This window comes from Squalius cephalus (assembly GCF_949319135.1).
Source record: "Squalius cephalus genome assembly, chromosome: 24".
Taxonomy (NCBI): domain Eukaryota; kingdom Metazoa; phylum Chordata; class Actinopteri; order Cypriniformes; family Leuciscidae; genus Squalius; species Squalius cephalus.
In genome coordinates this window covers 2,216,969-2,236,361 of record NC_137145.1, presented here as the reverse complement: position 1 = coordinate 2,236,361, position 19,393 = coordinate 2,216,969, and the positions used below count along the sequence as shown (strand labels likewise).

General features: G+C 38.7%; 1 protein-coding gene and 1 long non-coding RNA gene across 4 annotated transcripts in view; both read left to right on the top strand.

The window, feature by feature from the left end:
• Positions 1 to 1,456: 1,456 nt before the first annotated feature.
• LOC307152274 (uncharacterized protein) lies at positions 1,457 to 4,526 on the top strand. The gene is made up of 2 exons (XM_079860779.1): positions 1,457 to 3,489; positions 3,684 to 4,526. The coding sequence occupies exons 1-2, from the start codon at positions 1,587 to 1,589 to the stop codon at positions 3,704 to 3,706; spliced, it is 1,926 nt and encodes a 641-aa protein (XP_079716905.1). The 5' UTR covers positions 1,457 to 1,586; the 3' UTR covers positions 3,707 to 4,526.
• Positions 4,527 to 4,996: 470 nt separating this feature from the next.
• The window catches only part of LOC307152279, a 29,076-nt gene continuing 14,679 nt past the window's right edge, over positions 4,997 to 19,393 (top strand). For 2 of the 3 annotated variants that reach the window (XR_013819988.1, XR_013819989.1), the window contains exons 1-3: positions 4,997 to 5,146; positions 5,227 to 5,551; positions 7,127 to 7,274. This is a non-coding gene — a long non-coding RNA (uncharacterized lncRNA). Of the gene's footprint in view, positions 5,147 to 5,226; positions 5,552 to 7,126; positions 7,572 to 19,393 lie in introns of those variants that run through there. The other variant, XR_013819990.1, reaches the window with a different exon arrangement.

Sequence of the window (19,393 nt, the reverse complement as noted above, 5' to 3'; positions counted from 1 at the left end):
AGTCTGTGAGTGTTTACTTTTCCCAGTAGATTTTAGCGCGGCTGTGTTGCTAGGAAGTGTGTTTTACCGTGTTTTTACTATGGTAAAAACGCACGTGTGACTTTGTTTGTGCGTCGTGACTGGTTAGTTTCGCTTGACTAAACAGGAGGGCGGGACCTAAGCCAGTTAAAGTATTTATTCTAAGAAACTGCTAGTACTTATCAGAAGAAGCAGTCGAACAACAGGAGAGATCAGCAGTCTGTGAGTGTTTACTTTTCCCAGTAGATTTTAGCGCGGCTGTGTTGCTAGGAAGTGTGTTTTACCGTGTTTTTACTATGGTAAAAACGCACGTGTGACTTTGTTTGTGCGTCGTGACTGGTTAGTTTCGCTTGACTAAACAGGAGGGCGGGACCTAAGCCAGTTAAAGTATTTATTCTAAGAAACTGCTAGTACTTATCAGAAGAAGCAGTCGAACAACAGGAGAGATCAGCAGTCTGTGAGTGTTTACTTTTCCCAGTAGATTTTAGCGCGGCTGTGTTGCTAGGAAGTGTGTTTTACCGTGTTTTTACTATGGTAAAAACGCACGTGTGACTTTGTTTGTGCGTCGTGACTGGTTAGTTTCGCTTGACTAAACAGGAGGGCGGGACCTAAGCCAGTTAAAGTATTTATTCTAAGAAACTGCTAGTACTTATCAGAAGAAGCAGTCGAACAACAGGAGAGATCAGCAGTCTGTGAGTGTTTACTTTTCCCAGTAGATTTTAGCGCGGCTGTGTTGCTAGGAAGTGTGTTTTACCGTGTTTTTACTATGGTAAAAACGCACGTGTGACTTTGTTTGTGCGTCGTGACTGGTTAGTTTCGCTTGACTAAACAGGAGGGCGGGACCTAAGCCAGTTAAAGTATTTATTCTAAGAAACTGCTAGTACTTATCAGAAGAAGCAGTCGAACAACAGGAGAGATCAGCAGTCTGTGAGTGTTTACTTTTCCCAGTAGATTTTAGCGCGGCTGTGTTGCTAGGAAGTGTGTTTTACCGTGTTTTTACTATGGTAAAAACGCACGTGTGACTTTGTTTGTGCGTCGTGACTGGTTAGTTTCGCTTGACTAAACAGGAGGGCGGGACCTAAGCCAGTTAAAGTATTTATTCTAAGAAACTGCTAGTACTTATCAGAAGAAGCAGTCGAACAACAGGAGAGATCAGCAGTCTGTGAGTGTTTACTTTTCCCAGTAGATTTTAGCGCGGCTGTGTTGCTAGGAAGTGTGTTTTACCGTGTTTTTACTATGGTAAAAACGCACGTGTGACTTTGTTTGTGCGTCGTGACTGGTTAGTGTCGCTTGACTAAACAGGAGGGCGGGACCTGCTGTATTCAATAAAGAGGTATTAGGTGTGTATAAAATTGGTTAGTGCACCGCGGCAGCGGTCGCGGCAGCCCTCGTGTGAAGCCCTCATCGTGTTAAGACCGAAGAGTGTAAAGACCAACGACTCTACCTGTGCGACTCCACCGAGCAAGGACACCAACAAGGCACTTGAGTATTAATTTTCCCTATTTATTCCTTTACTTTCTCGTCTACACAACTTTTTCATCTGATCTATTTGTTTGTGACCTTACACTATGTGTTTTCAAATCCCTACTATTACTAACACACGTAAATCAAATGTCACACGTCAGAGGCAGTCCAATCCTAACAACCTGCGTACTTTTCCGGTGTCTTCTAGTACTATATTCTCTTTTCCTATTGGTCTCTGGAATTGCCAGTCCGCTGTAAACAAAGCTGATTTCATTACATCTATTTCTAGTCATTTGGGTCTCAGTCTACTGGCCCTGACTGAGACCTGGATCAGACCAGAGGACACTGCCACACCAGCTGCCCTCTCCACTAAATTCACTTTCTCACACACCCCTCGCCTGACTGGAAGGGGTGGTGGTACTGGTCTGCTCATCTCAAACGATTGGAAATTTGATCATTTACTAACTCTGTGTGACAACAGCTCTTTTGAATCACATTCAATTACTATCACTAGCCCTATTAATATCCATTTTGTAGTTGTATATCGTCCCCCAGGGCAGCTCGGCAGTTTCTTGGAAGAGCTTGATGTGCTACTCTCGTCCTTCCCTGAGGATGGTACTCCTCTCGTTGTTCTTGGAGACTTCAACATCCACCTAGAAAAACCTCAGGCTGCTGATTTCCACACTCTGCTTGCCTCATTTGACCTCAAGCGAGTATCTACTGCAACTACTCACAGATCAGGTAATATATTGGACCTTATCTACACACGCTACTGCTCCACTGACCATACACTGGTCACTCCACTGCACACCTCAGATCACTTCCTCCTCACTCTCAACATCAACCTGCCACGGAACACAACACACACTCCTCCACAGGTCACTTTTCGGCGAAACCTACGCTCACTCTCACCCTCTCGTCTATCCTCTCTGGTCTCATCCACACTTCCTCCACCTGATCAGCTTTCAACACTAGATACTAACAGTGCAACTGATAATCTTTTCTCCACTTTAACATCCTGCTTGGACACCTTCTGCCCCCTTTCCTCCAGGCCAGCCCGCGCCACACCCTCTGCCCCCTGGTTATCTGATGTTCTCCGGGAACATCGTTCGAAACTTAGGGGTGCAGAGAGGAAGTGGCGCAAATCAAAAGATCCTACTGATCTTGGTCTTTATCAGTCCCTCCTCTCTTCCTTCTCTGATAATATCTCTACTGCTAAAATGACTTACTATCACAACAAAATTAACAATTCTTCAGACTCTCGCATGCTTTTCAAAACCTTCTCCTCTCTTCTCAACCCTCCTCCTCCTCCTCCTTCATCAACACTAAATGCTGACGATTTTGCTACATTCTTTATAAATAAAACAACCTCCATCAGCGGCCAATTTAGCAATCCACAAATTGACACACACACTTTTCCAGCTAACACGCACTCTCTACCCTCCTTCTCTCTACTCTCAGAGACAGAAGTCTCCAATCTCCTCCTTTCCAATCGCCCTACCACCTGTCCGCTTGATCCTATTCCCACTAACCTACTTCAAGCCATTTCATCCTCAGTTGTACCCACACTCACACACATCATAAACACCTCTCTTCACACTGGTACCTTTCCCACAGCATTTAAGCAGGCTCGTGTAACCCCACTGCTTAAGAAACCCACTCTAAATCCAGCACATCTGGAGAATTACAGACCAGTATCTCTCCTTCCATTCGTCGCGAAAACACTTGAGCGAGTTGTTTTCAACCAGATCTCTTCCTTCCTTACACAGAACAACCTCTTGGACAACAATCAATCTGGTTTCAAAAGCGGACACTCAACTGAGACGGCCCTGCTCTCAGTAATTGAAGCTCTGAGACTGGCAAGAGCAGCCTCCAAATCCTCAGTTCTCATCCTGCTGGATCTGTCTGCTGCCTTTGACACAGTTAACCACCAGATCCTCCTGTCAATCCTAAAGACGAAGGGCATCTCGGGAACCGCACTCCAATGGTTCAAGTCATACCTCTCAGGTAGGTCCTTTAGGGTTTCGTGGAGGGGTGAGGTGTCTAAGACACAACATCTAGCTACTGGAGTGCCTCAGGGCTCAGTGCTTGGACCACTTCTCTTCTCCATCTACATGACATCACTAGGATCTGTGATTCAGAAACATGGTTTTTCCTATCACTGCTACGCTGATGACACACAACTCTACCTCTCATTCCAGCCCGACGATCCGACGGTAGCTGATCGTATCTCAGCCTGCCTGACAGACATTTCTGGCTGGATGAAGGACCACCACCTTCAACTAAACCTTGCGAAGACAGAGCTACTCGTGGTCCCGGCCAACCCAACACTTCACCACAACTTCACCATTCAGCTAGACTCGTCATCCATAACTCCATCTAGATCAGCCAGGAACCTTGGTGTGGTAATTGATGATCAATTGAACTTCACAGACCACATTGCAAGAACTGCCCGGTCATGTAGATTTGCCTTGTACAACATTAGGAGGATCAGACCCTTCCTATCAGAACATGCTACTCAACTCCTTGTCCAAGCGCTTGTTTTATCCAGACTTGACTATTGCAACGCTCTCCTGGCTGGTCTTCCAGCTTGCACAGTCAAACCTCTGCAACTGATCCAGAACGCCGCAGCTAGAGTGGTCTTTAACGAGCCGAAAAGGGCACATGTCACTCCTCTCCTCACAAAACTGCACTGGTTGCCAGTTGCCGCTCGCATCAAATTCAAGTCACTGACGTTTGCCTACAGAACAACCACTGGTTCTGCTCCCTTTTACTTTAACTCTTTACTTCAGACTTATGTGCCTTCCAGGAACTTGCGCTCTGCAAGTGAACGGCGTCTTGTGGTGCCATCTCAAAGAGGCACAAAATCTCTTTCTCGGACCTTTACCATGACTGTTCCCTGCTGGTGGAATGATCTGCCGAACTCAACCAGAGCGGCTGAGTCCATAGCCACTTTTAAGAAACGGCTGAAGACACTTCTTTTTCGACAGCACTTGATCCAGTAATACTAACACTTTCTCTCTACTACTCTATTCTGTTCTATTAAAAAAAAAAAAAAAAAAAAAAAAAAAAAAAAAAAAAAATGCGTTTATTTAAACTGAGAAGGGTCATAGCACTTGCATTTTGTTGTCCTACTGCTAGTTTAACTGCTTCTATTGTTCTCATTTGTAAGTCGCTTTGGATAAAAGCGTCTGCTAAATGAATAAATGTAAATGTAAATGTAAATGTAAGATATTTTTGCAGGGTTTCGTCAGCAGAACAATTTAAAAACACATTAAATAACAGTATAACCCACTGAATATATATATATATATATATATAGAGAGAGAGAGAGAGAGAGAGAGAGAGAGAGAGAGAGAGAGAGAGAAAGAGAGAGAGAGAGAGAGAGAGATCCTCACAGCCTCGCTTTCATTCCCGTTAAAAATCAAAAATGGCGCTTATCTGATGAATACAGATATTCGTTTTATATTCATTCATTCACACTACCTTTCGATAGTTGTCTCTTTAATAGTTAATTTAATAGTTTTTCTAATATAAACCCCATTTTTATTACAATATCACATCCACCTTTTTTCACGTAAGAGTCATTTGCTACGCCTGGCTTCCGTTTACAGTTATTTTAGCTGTACAAAACAGCTTAACGTACTTGCGCGTTGAAAATAAGGTAGATAAACCCCCAAAGCGTTTCAAGTAAATCATATTAAAACACATATTAATAATCCCTTCCGTGTGTGTGTGTTGCAGCAGGATTTCGTGGGGTCTCGTCACAGCACACTAAACCCCGGGATTTTCGCGGGCCGCGGGAGGTGTGTGAGGGGCGTACGGGATTAAATTAGGCACACCGGGGTTTATGGGAACCGTAAAACAGAGCAGGCAGGGATAGTATAACACACAGCTCACCTGAGCGAGTGTCCTTGAGAGATATAGGATTCCATAATCCCTGCGCCTCCCCCGGGAACGCCGGGAATGCGCCGTGAATTGATGCATCAGGCTTACAGTCCCACTCGCTCACTCCAGTCATATGGATTTGCTGTATGTGCACCTACAGCCACACACTGATGACTGACAGGTGAGTAAATACATAGTTATAAGAAGGGGAGGCTAGTCTGCATGTTGGAAAAATTCCCTGGCTTTATGCAACTTCCAAAGATACTATTTTTCCATGTCAGGCATATTTCCCAAAGTTCTCCACGTGACTTCAGACCGTTGAAAGACACTCAAGTTTTGTTTGAGGCACAGGTTACCAAGTTATTAAAATCTTGTAACATGTAGTTTTGGTTTAGTTTCATGGTGTTTTAGTTTGGTTTTCCCTGTTCCTGTTTGACCTATAGTTCCCCAGTGTGTGCCAGTTTGTTCCCATTACTGATTAGTTTCACCTGTATTTCATTTAGCTCACTTTGTTTTCCCTGTGTATATAAGCCCTGAGTTTTCCTAAGTTCCTTGTCCAGTATTGAATGTTATGCTAGTTGTTTTGATGTACCCTTGTGTTAGTTAAATGTATCTTATTTATTCCATGTCCCGTTCTTCATTCCTTGGATAATAGGCTACATAGCAGCACGTAAGCTTGTTTCCACCAGTGAAAAAAATAAATAAAAGGTCCACTCTCTTTTTTTTATCTTTTTTTTTTTTTACCATTTTCATTGTGGTATAATGTTTCACATTTACTCTGTCTGGTTTAACACATTTTTACCAGTTATTTCCCTAAAACCGGTGCTTAAAATCTTAAAATGATTTAATGAAGCATGGGTGGTTTATGATGAATTACATCAATATAAGGCAAATGAAAATGTCACACATGAACAATGCTGGATCAATAGGAACTATCAACGTTTTCTTTATACCATTTTTATCGTGGTATCATCTTTTTCATATTTACTGAGTCCCATTAAATAGGGATGCACCGATATGAAAATTTTGCCCGATAATTCTTTGTATTTGAAAGCCGATAACCGATTTATAAACCGATAACCAAATTTTTATATAATATTTGAGAGCCTGATTACAAAAACATAAGTCTCACCATTAAAACCCATGTCCCAGGCACACAATTATATGCCGATATGACAGACTTGCGTTGCACATGTTGCACTGAACTGGATTTTCCTTTTTGATTCCAATCATATTTCAAGCGATTCAAAACCATCATGTTGAACAGTGCGCATCTGAAGTGTCTCAGCTGAAGGAAATAATACATTATTTATCGGCATTATTCTTATCGGGTTGATAACGATAACATTAAATACTAACATATATCGTCCGGTACTGATATGGTGGCGATATACTGTGCATCCCTACCATTAAACACCGTTCAAATGCATCCCTGCAGAATTATGCAGATTTTTCCATAAATTTGGTGCATAAAAAGCTAAATCTGTATCTGGGAATCAGTGATAAATTTTCTTAAAATATCTTCCAATAATTTAATGAAGTATAAGAATGGGTAGTTTATGATAAATGAGGGCTCATATCTGTTTAAAAAAAAAAAAAGAAAAGAAAGAAAAAAGAAAATCTAAGGTGCCCTTTAAGTTCATTAACTTTACTATTGACCCTGCGATCTAAAAATGTCAGCCTCCTCAACCTCCCCATGAGGGGAATTTGTCTGTGGTTGGCAAATTTGACTCTTTTTTTTCCCCTTTCGATACAGATCTAGCCTTCCCGTTCTCCCCTGGGCGTTGAGGAAACTTTCAGGCTGATTCTGCTGGTGTTTGAAGCCATCGGGCCCTCGTTCCCATCGCCGGGCTTCAAAGACCATCTCACCACAGATGCACCGTTAACCTGGAGATTTAAACAAGGTCTTTGCAAGTTCTTCTTATATCTAAAACATCTATCAGCATGTGATACATTGCACCAGGGTATTTGTGACCTTTTCTCTGGAGATGAAAGGCCCATCGCACGCTTTCATCTAAAGTAGCTGCGCTCTCAAGATTTGAAGCCACTGTCGCGTCGTATTTTTGAGTCTCCGGACAGGCGAGTGACGTCCTAACATCTCGACTTTAAAGGCAAATGAAAATGTCACTCATAGGAGCAATTGCTGTCCATAACGTTTTCATAAATGTCACTGCAGAGAAAGGGGGGAAATAATGGAGGATAATTAATGGACTTGGATTAATAATATCCTTTCTGCATTTTATTCACTAGATATTTACATGAGTGGCACTTTCCTGTGCAAAACCCGCTGACCATGAAGTTTTTGAAAGTGTCTTTATTTGTTATTTGATCAAAAACAGCTGACTTGACTTGACAAAAATAGTGAAATATTATTAGAATTTAAAACAGCTGTGAATATATAGTAAAGTGTAATTTATTCCTGTGAATTTTCAGCATCATTACTCCAGTCTTCAGTGTCACATGATCCTTCAGAAATCATTCCAATATGATGATTTGATGCTCAAGAAACATTTATGATTATTATCAGTGTTGAAAACAGTTGTGCTGCTTCAGATTTTTGTGGAAACCGTGATACTTTTTTCAGGATTCTATGATGGAATATAATATAGAACGTATATAGAACTTATTTATTTTTAATAGAAAGTTCAAATGACAAGAATTTATTTGAAATAAAAATATTTTGTGGTATTATAAATGTCACAATGCAGACGTGGAAGTCGGGCAAGACATCTTGAAACTAAAGGCAGCATTATTGGTGGCGTTTGCTTATAAGGAGAGCGTAAAATCAGTCAACTTTACAGTCAGGACTCTTTTCTGAAGTTCATATTAAAATGAGGTCCCTCGTGTAAAAACTCGTTCTGTAAATCCAGAGAGACACTCTCTGATTTATACATCTCACAAAAATGCCCTTCCCTCACATCCCAAGTGGATTTCTATAAATGCCTCATGAATACCACTTTTATTTTTATTTATGGGCCAGGGTTTTATAATTGAATAGTAATTAATACCGTCAGTCATGAGCCCCGGCTCCGTTCTTTACATAGACGCTTTGAGGTGATGAAGGGGGCCCATCTATTACACTACCTAACAAGGGCCGCTTCCTCACGACGTTCCTGATTAAAGCATCGTGCTCATTTTCACACGAAAAAAGACCAGCTCTCAATTTAATTTAGAAATTGCCCCCGATAACGTCGGACCGTTCTCCGGCAACCTGACCACTCAGTAAAATAGATCTCTTGTAAGATTCATAATAGATGAAGAAGAATAGAGACCATTAATAAAACTGATAACTTCATTTAGGCATTGTGAATTCAGGAGCATTTTACCAGAGGGCCCCCATTACTTTTTATTGTATTTAAAGGAGATATAATTAATGTCCGTGATCAGTGAAATTCCGAAATACCTTGACAGAGCAGGTAATTATGGGTATGAGTGATCTTCTAATATTCGCTTCGGCTCTGTTCCGTAATGCTTCCTTTTAATTGCATCTCGGAATGACATCACAGTAAATAATGTGAGCGTTCAACACGGAAACAAATAATGCCATTAGGAGAGGACGCAGTTACAGTTAACTCCGCAAAACATTCATATATTCTGAATATACTTTAACTAGTGCTTTGATTTACTATATATATGGTGGGAACACACACACACACACACACACACACACGTACTGTAAATACACTCTCAAACACTGAGACACACACACACACACACACACACTGTAAATACACTCTCAAACACTGAGACACGCACACACACACACATACTTTTATGTGGTTTTGTCATTTTATTAGTTTCTATTTAGTTTTAATTAACTATTTAGTTCTATTCACTTCATTTAATTAAAAAAGATATATTTTTAAGTTTTAAGGTTTTCATGTAATATTTACATTTTATTTTATTTCAACTTTATTTCAATTAACGAAAACTTTTAGTGAACAACACTGTTTAAAACCAGTGACATCAGTTTTCTTTTTTAACATTTTTACATGAATTTTGGAAAGTTATTATAACCTATTATTATTTTATACCCGATCATACACTATCCAAAATAAAGCAGATCTGGCTTGTTGAAATTAGGCTCTGGGTACCACAAAAACACAAAAATACCCAAAATGTATAGTAGAATTAGTTTGTTTTTTTACCATCTATGTTTTTTTTACATAAATGTTTATCCCTGCTGCAGGATTTCTAATCCAGTGAGTCACATGACTTGTACGGCTCAGGTGATTGGTTCAAAATGAAGCAAAGATGGCTGCATATATAGCTCATGTAGTTCAGCTGAGTGACTGCTTTGGTAACTAGACCCTCTCAGCCAATCAGAATCCTCCTATCACTCCAGAGAAGCACAAAAGCAGAAACACACACATTAACCTGACAGACAAGCACTTTCTATGACCACGAAGAGCTGAACGCACATCGAAACACTCTGTGTCTCATTGGCAGGGGGCCAGTTTGCGCATGTTGTTCTCAACCTTCCTCCAAAACACACACACACACACACACTCAATATATACTGTGTAATGACAGCATTAGTGCGGGCAGCACGGGCAAACTAAAAGCCACCACTTGTCTTTCCGTTTTCATCTCGTCTCTGCTGATTATTTTGCAGTTTGTTTCCCCGCTTGAGCTTCTGAAGTGAGGTGTGAGCCACCGAGACAATGAACACCTTATGTTCCGCTCCACCTGTTCACTGACAGGCAGCCGAGCAGGTGTGTGTGAGTGTGTGTGTGTGTGTGTTGTAAAAATGCGGAGCGGCTCCCAGGTGACAACACACTGACACACATACACAAACACACACACACACACTGGCACACTTTTAACATCTCAATTTAACCTCCTTTATGCACAAACTGGAGCATGTTGAAATGAAGGCCTATTCGGTCCATTCTGTGGTTTAGATGTGACATTGGTGGAGTATATACACCGTACACTACTTCCGTTTGAATTTAAAAAAAAAGAAATTAATGTTTTTATTCATCGTTAAAGGCATTTATAATGTTACAAAAGATTATATTTCAAATACATGCTGTTCTTTTGAACCTTCTATTCATCAAAGAATCCTGGAAATAAAGTGTATCACAGTTTCCACACAAATATTATGTTTTCAATATTGATAATAATCATAAATATTTATTGAGCATCAAATCATCATATTAGAATGATTTCTGGAGGATCATGTGACACTGAAGACTGGAGTAATGATGCTAAACTTGTTTTGGAGGAAGAACATAATTTTTTGCAGTGTTTAAACATGTTTATTTTCACTAAAAAGTATACTTCAGGTTCATACTTAAGGTAAGGTTCAAGTGTATTTTCAAGTTAACTTTATGTAATAATTATACTAATATAATGCACTTGTAAGTGTACTATTTCAATACTACTTGGTACTATATTGCCCCACTTTTTAGTGTATAAAAGTATACTTTTACCAGTAGTACACCTTGAGCACACAACTAGTTCACAACTATGTTTTTTTTGTTTGTACTGCAACTACTACAAGTGAACTTCCAGGTATACTGATAGTTTACTAATCAAATACTTGTAGCACATGTTTTTTTTTTTAGTTTATAAAAGTAAGTACACTTTGAAGTATACTCTCAGTAACTACTAGTTTAGTATAGTTTATACAATTTTCTTTATGTGAACATAACATCATACTTATATATTACTATTTATTATTTTTGCACTTTAAGTATACTACTATGTTCCTATTTAGGCATTCATTTTTATACTTGAAATACTTTAACTGTACTTTAACTCTTTTCCCACCAGCGTGTTTTTTTAAGTCGCCCTGTAGTCAATTATTGTTTCCCTTAAAACTCATCTTTGATCACCAAAATGACATATTGAAAATGAATGAAAAAAATGTCTTCATGCCTTAAAATATCTTGAATGTAACTCGACACCCTTGCCTCATTTAGTATGCGCAGTTCTATGAATATGCAAATTAGCCCCGCCTCCACTCACTCACTCAGCTCAGAGATCCACTGGTTGACGATCACACGTTGATCTGATTGGTTACAAGGTAGTTTGTGACGTCAGAAACACCAGCGATTTCAAAGCATGTTTTTGAGACTGTCTTTGGTTCACTGCAGTTTTAAGGAGAAAATACTCAGCAATGGTGTCGACTTATTAATTTACACATGGTTTGTCTTAAAGCAGATTAAAAACACCACTTGATTTTCACCACTGTAATTATACTTTTATCTCGATCAAAAGATTGAGAATGAGTATAGGTCAAAGACTTTTCAATCAGTACAAATCAAGTAGGCTAAAGTGTAATTTTTGAGAAGTACATAAAAAGTAGACTGAAAGTATTCAATTTAAAAGAAGTTTACTTAGAGCACACTTTTTGCACACTTTACTTTTTGCAAGGGCAACTTTAGTAGTTGTTTTAAAAGTGAAACTGACTGTAGACGAAGACATTCCTGCTAATGCAAAGCATGCTTGCGTTGCTTTATGAATTCTGATGCATGGAGTTGAGTTCACGGCTGGGGTTCAAGCTAATGTTCTCCTGCTTCTGGAAGTATTACAGATTCTGTGGATTTTCATCTTTCAATTGTTCAATCTCCAACGCCGCGGGAAGAAAACCTTCCTGATTAAAATCGCAGTCAGTGTGTTGTTTGACGGCTTTTCACTGTAATTTTATGACGTGACCCCTCCTGCTAAGTGAGCTATTAGCGCCTAACTGTCCATTTAATACACATAACCAGCGCAGCAGCTTGCAGAAAGCTTCATTAAGAAAGCATGTTTGGGTTAGCAAAAACACTACGCAGATATAAAGAGAGAAGTAATTACTGGAAATTAGCTGAACATCTGCTTGTGGTTTTGGGTTACCCTGAGATTAATTAAATGAAATATGGATATTTCTGGTGTGTTTTTTCATCATGCAGTGTGGCCACATTGAAACGCTGAGATCAAATGAGATTTTGAAGCTCTTGCTGTTTTGGCGAACCGACCTGAAGTGAATCTCCACAGATTTAACCACTGCACTCAAGATTTGTGATGAAATTGGGTTTTAAACGTCCAAAGGTTAGCAGTAAATGCGGTTTAAATTGAATCAGCAAACACAATATAAACAACAAGTACAGTAGTGGACAAAAACGATGTTTGTTTTTAATGACCCTACAACCATCAACATATGAGGAATATATTTTGTTTTTTTAAATATTTTATATGTGAGGGAAGAACAAAACACTAAACTTGATTACGATATTATCTGATAAAATTATTTGTTATTATTTATTTGTTTAAATAATTATTTGTCCCGGACAAGCGTTAATGACGAGAATTACGTCTATTTTTCTTGCATCGTCAAATATGTTTTGTGATGAACCAAGTAATTTTCCTTTTCAAGTAAATGCATTTTTTTTTTAGGAATTTGTGGATATTTGTAATGTATGGCAAGCCGTTTTAGCTTAAATTGTACCCAGCGTTACTCGTCGTAATTGCATTTTTACTAGTATGAATTCAATTAGAGAGCTCTACAATTCAATTCTTACTAGTAGCAATTACAATTAGAGAGCTCTCTTATTCAATTATTACTAGTAAGAATTACAATTACAAAGCTCTCTAATTCAATTCTTACTAGTAACAATTCCAATTAGAGAGCTCTACACATGAAATTTTTCTAGTCATATGTCTCCATTGACTTCCATTCATTTTTAATTACGGAGCTCTACAATTGAATTGTTACTAGTAAGAATGCAATTGCAGAGCTCTTTAATTCAATAACAGAGCTCTGCAATTATACATACCTTTAATTCGTTTTTTTACTAGTAAAAATTCAATTAGAGAGCTCTGTAATTAAAAATGAATGGAAGTCAATGGAGACAGCCTACAACTAGTAAAAATTCATTTGTAGAGCTCTCTAATTGGAATTGTTACTAGTAAGAATTGAATTGTAGAGTTCTCTAATTTAGTTCTTACTAGTTAAAATGCAATTACGATGAGTAACGCTGGGTACAATTTAAGCTAAAACGGCTTGCCATAGTAATGTAAAGTAAGCGAGGATCATTCGCACACATGCAGGTGTTTCCTGCACGCATCCTGCAATGGTTCTCATTAATCTCTTCATATCTCATCAGTATGAACCCTTAGAAAGCAGAAAGATGCGTTTGCTCTTTGGAAACAGCATTGCCTCCCTCCACCCCTGTGTCAGTTGTCTCTTTTTCTTTGTGTCATCTGTGCAAAGTCTACCAGTTGTCATGGCATTGTGTTTAAAGTGTCTGTCATCCATTCCTCTGAGAGAGTGTGCGGCATTCCCGACAGTTCTGGCCGGAGAATACAGTTATAAACGCTGTGACATTTCCATAATAAGCTATACGGTAATGACTGGCTAAACTATAACAGGAGTTTGTGATGTCAGAAAGAAATGAGAGGTAAAGTGCACGCGTTGTGAAAGAAAGGCATGTGGCGCTTCAGAGGCGGCGAGAGATGGAGGAGGTGGAGCTCTTTTCCACCAGCCATCATCCCAGATAATAAGCAGGGAGGTTGGCCCAGCGGTGGGGCTGTCACACACACACACAGGTCCCAGTGGCGCTGATGGAGCCATCAGCTGCTGGCATGACAGGTGCCCCCTCGTCCCCGCGCAGAGGTGATCATTTTCTGCCGCTGCATAATGGACCATTGTTCCACACTACACACACCCCCCCCCCCTTCTGTTGTTTCGCTCACACACTCTCTTTGTCTCTTGCTGCCTTTAAGTCACGTCGGAATTATCGTATTTGCGAGCGCACAGTACCGCCACCAAAATAACACACAGTCAAACCAAAAATTATTCACACACCAGATATTTTTATCTAAGACACTATAGTTCATTTATGTAACTGAGGAGAGCAAAATAAAGTAAACTGTGACATATTATACACAAACATTCTTCATACAGTGACTACCAGTGAAATTTATAAAAATTTGGGACCAAAAATTATTCAGTTACTATTATTATATTATTCTTTAATTGCTAAGGCGACCTTTTTACACCACAGACTGAACACAATTAACCCTTAAACAGGCAAGAGTAGAAAATGATAAGCAACAAATAATTTCATGTCATTTTTTATATCATCTGGACTTAAGTAAATCATATCCAAAAGAATTTTTAAAAAATGTTATGTATTTTGGATTTTATGAGTTGTGACTCCCAGATCACATTGCCTGTTTAGTGTATAAAAAAAGGACCAAATCTATAACTGTAACTGCCATTGCATGTTTAAAACAATTATATCCTATACTTCAGCTCATATAATGTTGACACCTGTGAAAACCGTTTTGAAATCGGACCTTACGTTACAATAAAAATGGTAAAAAAAAATTGGTAAAATGGTAAAAGATGTTGGATTTAGGTCAGGCTGACTAATTGATCACAGATAACTTGAAGCAAATCATGTGACAAGCATACTCAAGACAGACAGGCTGTATCAGTTTAACCTGTAAATTTTATAATTTGTAAAAAAAAAAAAACCTCAGAATACAAAGATTGTTACAAAAATGAATACTAAGTTAATCCCTTTTTTATACCCAAAAGTGGCAATGTGACTCGGGTGTAACATATATTTCAAAACGTGCTAAATAACAACATGAACAACATTTTTATACATTTTCTTTTTCAGCACCTTAAGACAATGTTCATAATTAATGTTAGCAGTGTTAGTATTATTTTTTCAAAAGAAAAGTAAGTTTAATATATATTTACTTATCTCAAAATCTGAATGTCCTGCACCACTGGCAGCCATGTTGGATTTAGGTCAGGCTGACTAATTAATCACAAAAATTTTTAAACAAACCATGTGACCAGCATACTCAAGACAGACCAGGCTGTGATAAATGATAAAAGGATTTGATGAAAAAATCATTCTTACGCCCCAAAAAAGATGACAAAAACTATGTTACACCCAGATCACATTGCCAGTTTTAGGGTTAAAGGGTTAGTTCTCCCAAAAATGAAAACTCTGTCAGTGATTACTCTCCCTCATGTTGTTCCAACCCAGTAAGACTTTCGTTCATCTTCTGAACACAAATTAAGATATTTCTGATGAAATCTGAGAGCTCATAACGGAGGCTCACTATTGGCCGATGCTGGTCATGTGTGTGATGCTGACCAATAGTGAGCCTCCGTTCTGACGTACAACCCAGAAGCGCTGCGCTGTTACACTACGTGAACTCACTCAGAGAAACACAGAGGAAAATGAAGAGTTGAATAAAGTCGTTATTTTTGGGGTTTTTTGCGCACAAAAAGTATTCTCGTCGCTTGATAAACTTAAGGTTGAGCCACTGTAGTCACTTGGACTATTTTAACAATGTCTTTACTGTCTTTCTGGGCCGGCAAGTTTCGATTACCTAGCAGCCTATGGAGGAGTAAGACAGCTCTCAGATTTCATCAAAAATATCTTAATTTGTGTTCTGAAGATGAACGAAAGTCTTACGGGGTTGGAACAACATGAGGGAGAGTAATCACTGACAGAATTATCATTTTTGGGTGAACTAACCCTTTAAATTTAAATTTAACAGCTGACAGATATTCAACATAATTCATGTGTGAGACAGTCTAACAGAAGGATGGACAAAACCAGTGAAATATCAACTGAGTTCTGCTCATATTTTATTCCCATTTTCGAAACTGTAGCGAATAAACTGTGAGAAATGTTGAAGGCGTCTGAATACATTTTGGTTTGACTGTAATTACCAGTGGGAAACTTGAGACGTTTGTTGCATTCGAGTGCAATTGGAATTTTCCGTTAGCATTCTCATTCATCTCGATGGCACTTGCTTGGCTGGCACACAATGGGTGCGTCTCAATCTCCCGAGGTCGCTGAGATTTTGTGTTCTGTTTTTTTTATTGTTCTGTGTGAATAAACTGCATTCTCCCGTAATCTCGCCTTGCTGAGTCTCGTGTTACAGAACATAAAACCCACCAAACCCGTTTCACTTGCTTCTTTCAGTCATCTCTTTAGCTCTAACATACAGAAAAATATAAATTAATATTTAATATTTAAAGTCGGCATGTAGCGGAAGTTGCGCTAGTCTTTAGCCTGGTTAAAACCAGACCATTCTCAGTAGTAACTGAGTTATGGTCTGGCAAAGCTTCTTTAATAACTCATTTCCAAAGGGGCGTCACCAACGGACGTCGCTCAAATGCCTCTGGGCGCAATTGGATAGACCTAAAACTCCTAAAACCAATCAGAGCGATCGTCATCGTGTAAAGCCATATGCTGCGTCCCAATTCGCCTAAGTTACACTACGCCATAAAAGTATGTACTCTTTTTGTGAAGAAAAGGTATTTACTTTTGAATGTGTAGCAAAAAAGTAGGCAAGCTTTGGGACATAATACTTCGTCATCTTTATCGGACGGATCTGTCGCGTGCGTCCTGTCACGTAAACTGCCCTGTCAATCATCTTGTCACAGTTAAAATCCTCTATTAAATCTAATTAAATTTCCTACCGTTTCGGAGAGAAATGTAGTAGCACGTTCATCTGCCAGTGGGTCTTTCATGGAGACTGTCCTCATGTGTTTACAATTTGAATATAATAATGCATTTAAAAGTTGGTGCGCTTCACCAACAGAGTGGACGTCGCTCAAATGCCTCTGGGCGCAATTGGATAGGCTAGACCTAAAACCAATCAGAGCGATCGTCATCGTGTAAAGCCCGCCTCAACGTTTCTGATTGGTGCCGTGATTTCGACGGCAAGGAAATGGGCTTGAATGAGCTCTTTGCCAGACTACTTGCAGAGCAAATCTAAATTTGCCGGAAGTTGTCTGGGTTTTCCCAGGCTAGCTAGTCTTGTCTTCCCTAATGTGACGTATATCCCAGTGAAACTGCTTCTCAAACAAGAACAAATGTGGGCGGGGCTTGATTGTGTCTGTGAGGAACTGATTGGATGGTTGTGGTTTGCTATTGGTGGATCTCATGTGAGTGACAGGTTGCCCCGCCCACAGCATCAGAGAAGAGATATTCTCTATACATTATATATATTTTTATATATTATAGATAATATTCCATACAATTTTGATTTCATGATGACGTTAATATTAATATCATACATCATATTGTAATCACGAATCCTGACCTCATAAGAATGACGTGAAGGCAGCATTAGCCGGTGTCTCTTATCACCTCGTTTCCTCTCTGTTACAACAACCGTCTGAAGATGTTCGCTAGCGTAATGCTAAACATGAAGCACAGGTGATGCTGAAACACTGCAGCAGGATTGCTTCGGCTCGCAGGAACAGAAGCTCTCAGCCGCTCTCATGTCAGATATCAGCAGTCTGGTGAATAGATGAAGCAATTTGTGGGGGTGTGAAGGTGCTCTGAGAGAAAGAGAGCAGAATGAGAAGGTGGAGACAGGCGGGTATGAAGGTGATGTGATGGTCCGGGTGAGACTGACGCTTCCCTGGGGAAAGGCGGATCACAGGGAGTCCACAGGGGACCAGATCTAGAGATGTGTCAGGATTCAGGCTCTCGCTCCAAAGCCTTCATCAGGATTTCTGTCCCAGAATCCTCCATCATCTCCGGGAGCTCGACTCGAACGGGAATATGAGCATGTCAGATCTTTCTGAAATCTATTTCTGCATTTTCGCTCCCTTTAATTTATCTATTATATAGTTTCACATCTGTTATCTGATAAAAAAAAGAAATGTTAGTTGGAAAAATTTAAACTTGCATGAAAATTTACAAAAGTCTGTAACAAAATTGCTATTAATGAAAACTAAAATGACTCAAAATGATGGTGATTGTGATCATTTTATTGTATTTCAGAGAGTATGCTAATTGTAATATATATACATTAGTGGCACAAAACACAATTTAATCTCATAAATAGTTCAGTTTGAACCGTCTTGAAAATAAAAAGTCATCATTATCCTTAAAATAACTACAATTTATTTATTTATTTATATTTATGTCGCTTGCCAACAAACATCTACCAGCTGCTAACCAGGTTACGTATTTGTATTTTTATTTTAATATCATGTCTTGTATTTTGAAGACTTGCTTTTTTCAGAATTTAGATTATTCAGACCTGTGAAGTATAGCCAGATTTAAAGGTTCTACGCAATTATTATAATTCAGCATATTTGTTTTTGGTACCACGTTACAAAACGTTTTATTAGTTCACTACCTTAGTTAACATGAACTAAGAATGAACAATACTTCTACAGCATTTATTAATCTCAGTTAATCTTAAATTCAACATTTACTAATACATTATTAAAATCAAAGGTTGTATTTGTTAACATTAGTTAATGCACTGTGAACTAACATGAACACACAATGAACAGCTGGATTTAACTAGCATTAACAAAGATTAACTAAAACTGTAATAAATGTATTGATCATTGTTAGTTCATGTTAGCTAATGCATTAACTATAACTAATGAACCTTATTGTAAAGTGTTACCTTGTTTTACCTTTTATAGATGGTCTATTACTTAAAAAGCTGGTGATTGTGATAACAATGACTTTAAATTAGGGCTGTCAAACGATTAATCGCGATTAATCGCATCCAAAATAAAAGTTTGTTTTTACATAATATATATGTGTGTACGGTGTATAATTATTTTCTATATATAAATACACACACATGCATGTATATATTTAAGAAATATTTGCATGTATATACTGTGTATATATATTTATATTATATATAATTTATATTATATATCAATATTTTATATATAAATAACACATTTTTCTTAAATATATATGCATGTGTGTGTATTTATATATAGAAAATAATTATACTCCATACACACACATATATTATGTAAACACAAACTTTTATTTTGGATGCGATTAATCGTTTGACAGCCCTACTTTAAATGTCAGTAAATTCATTGCATTTTCTATGACTGGAAGAAGAAGCGTCAGAAAACTGGACGTGTCTCGTTTCAGACTCGATCCTGAAGGTCGACTGAAGATGCTCATCCCTGCATCTCTCGATCACACACTGTATAGTGTGTCCCTCGTCGTAGAGTATTCATTTGTTCATTTGCTGAAGAGTCTCACGTACCTGGAATTCA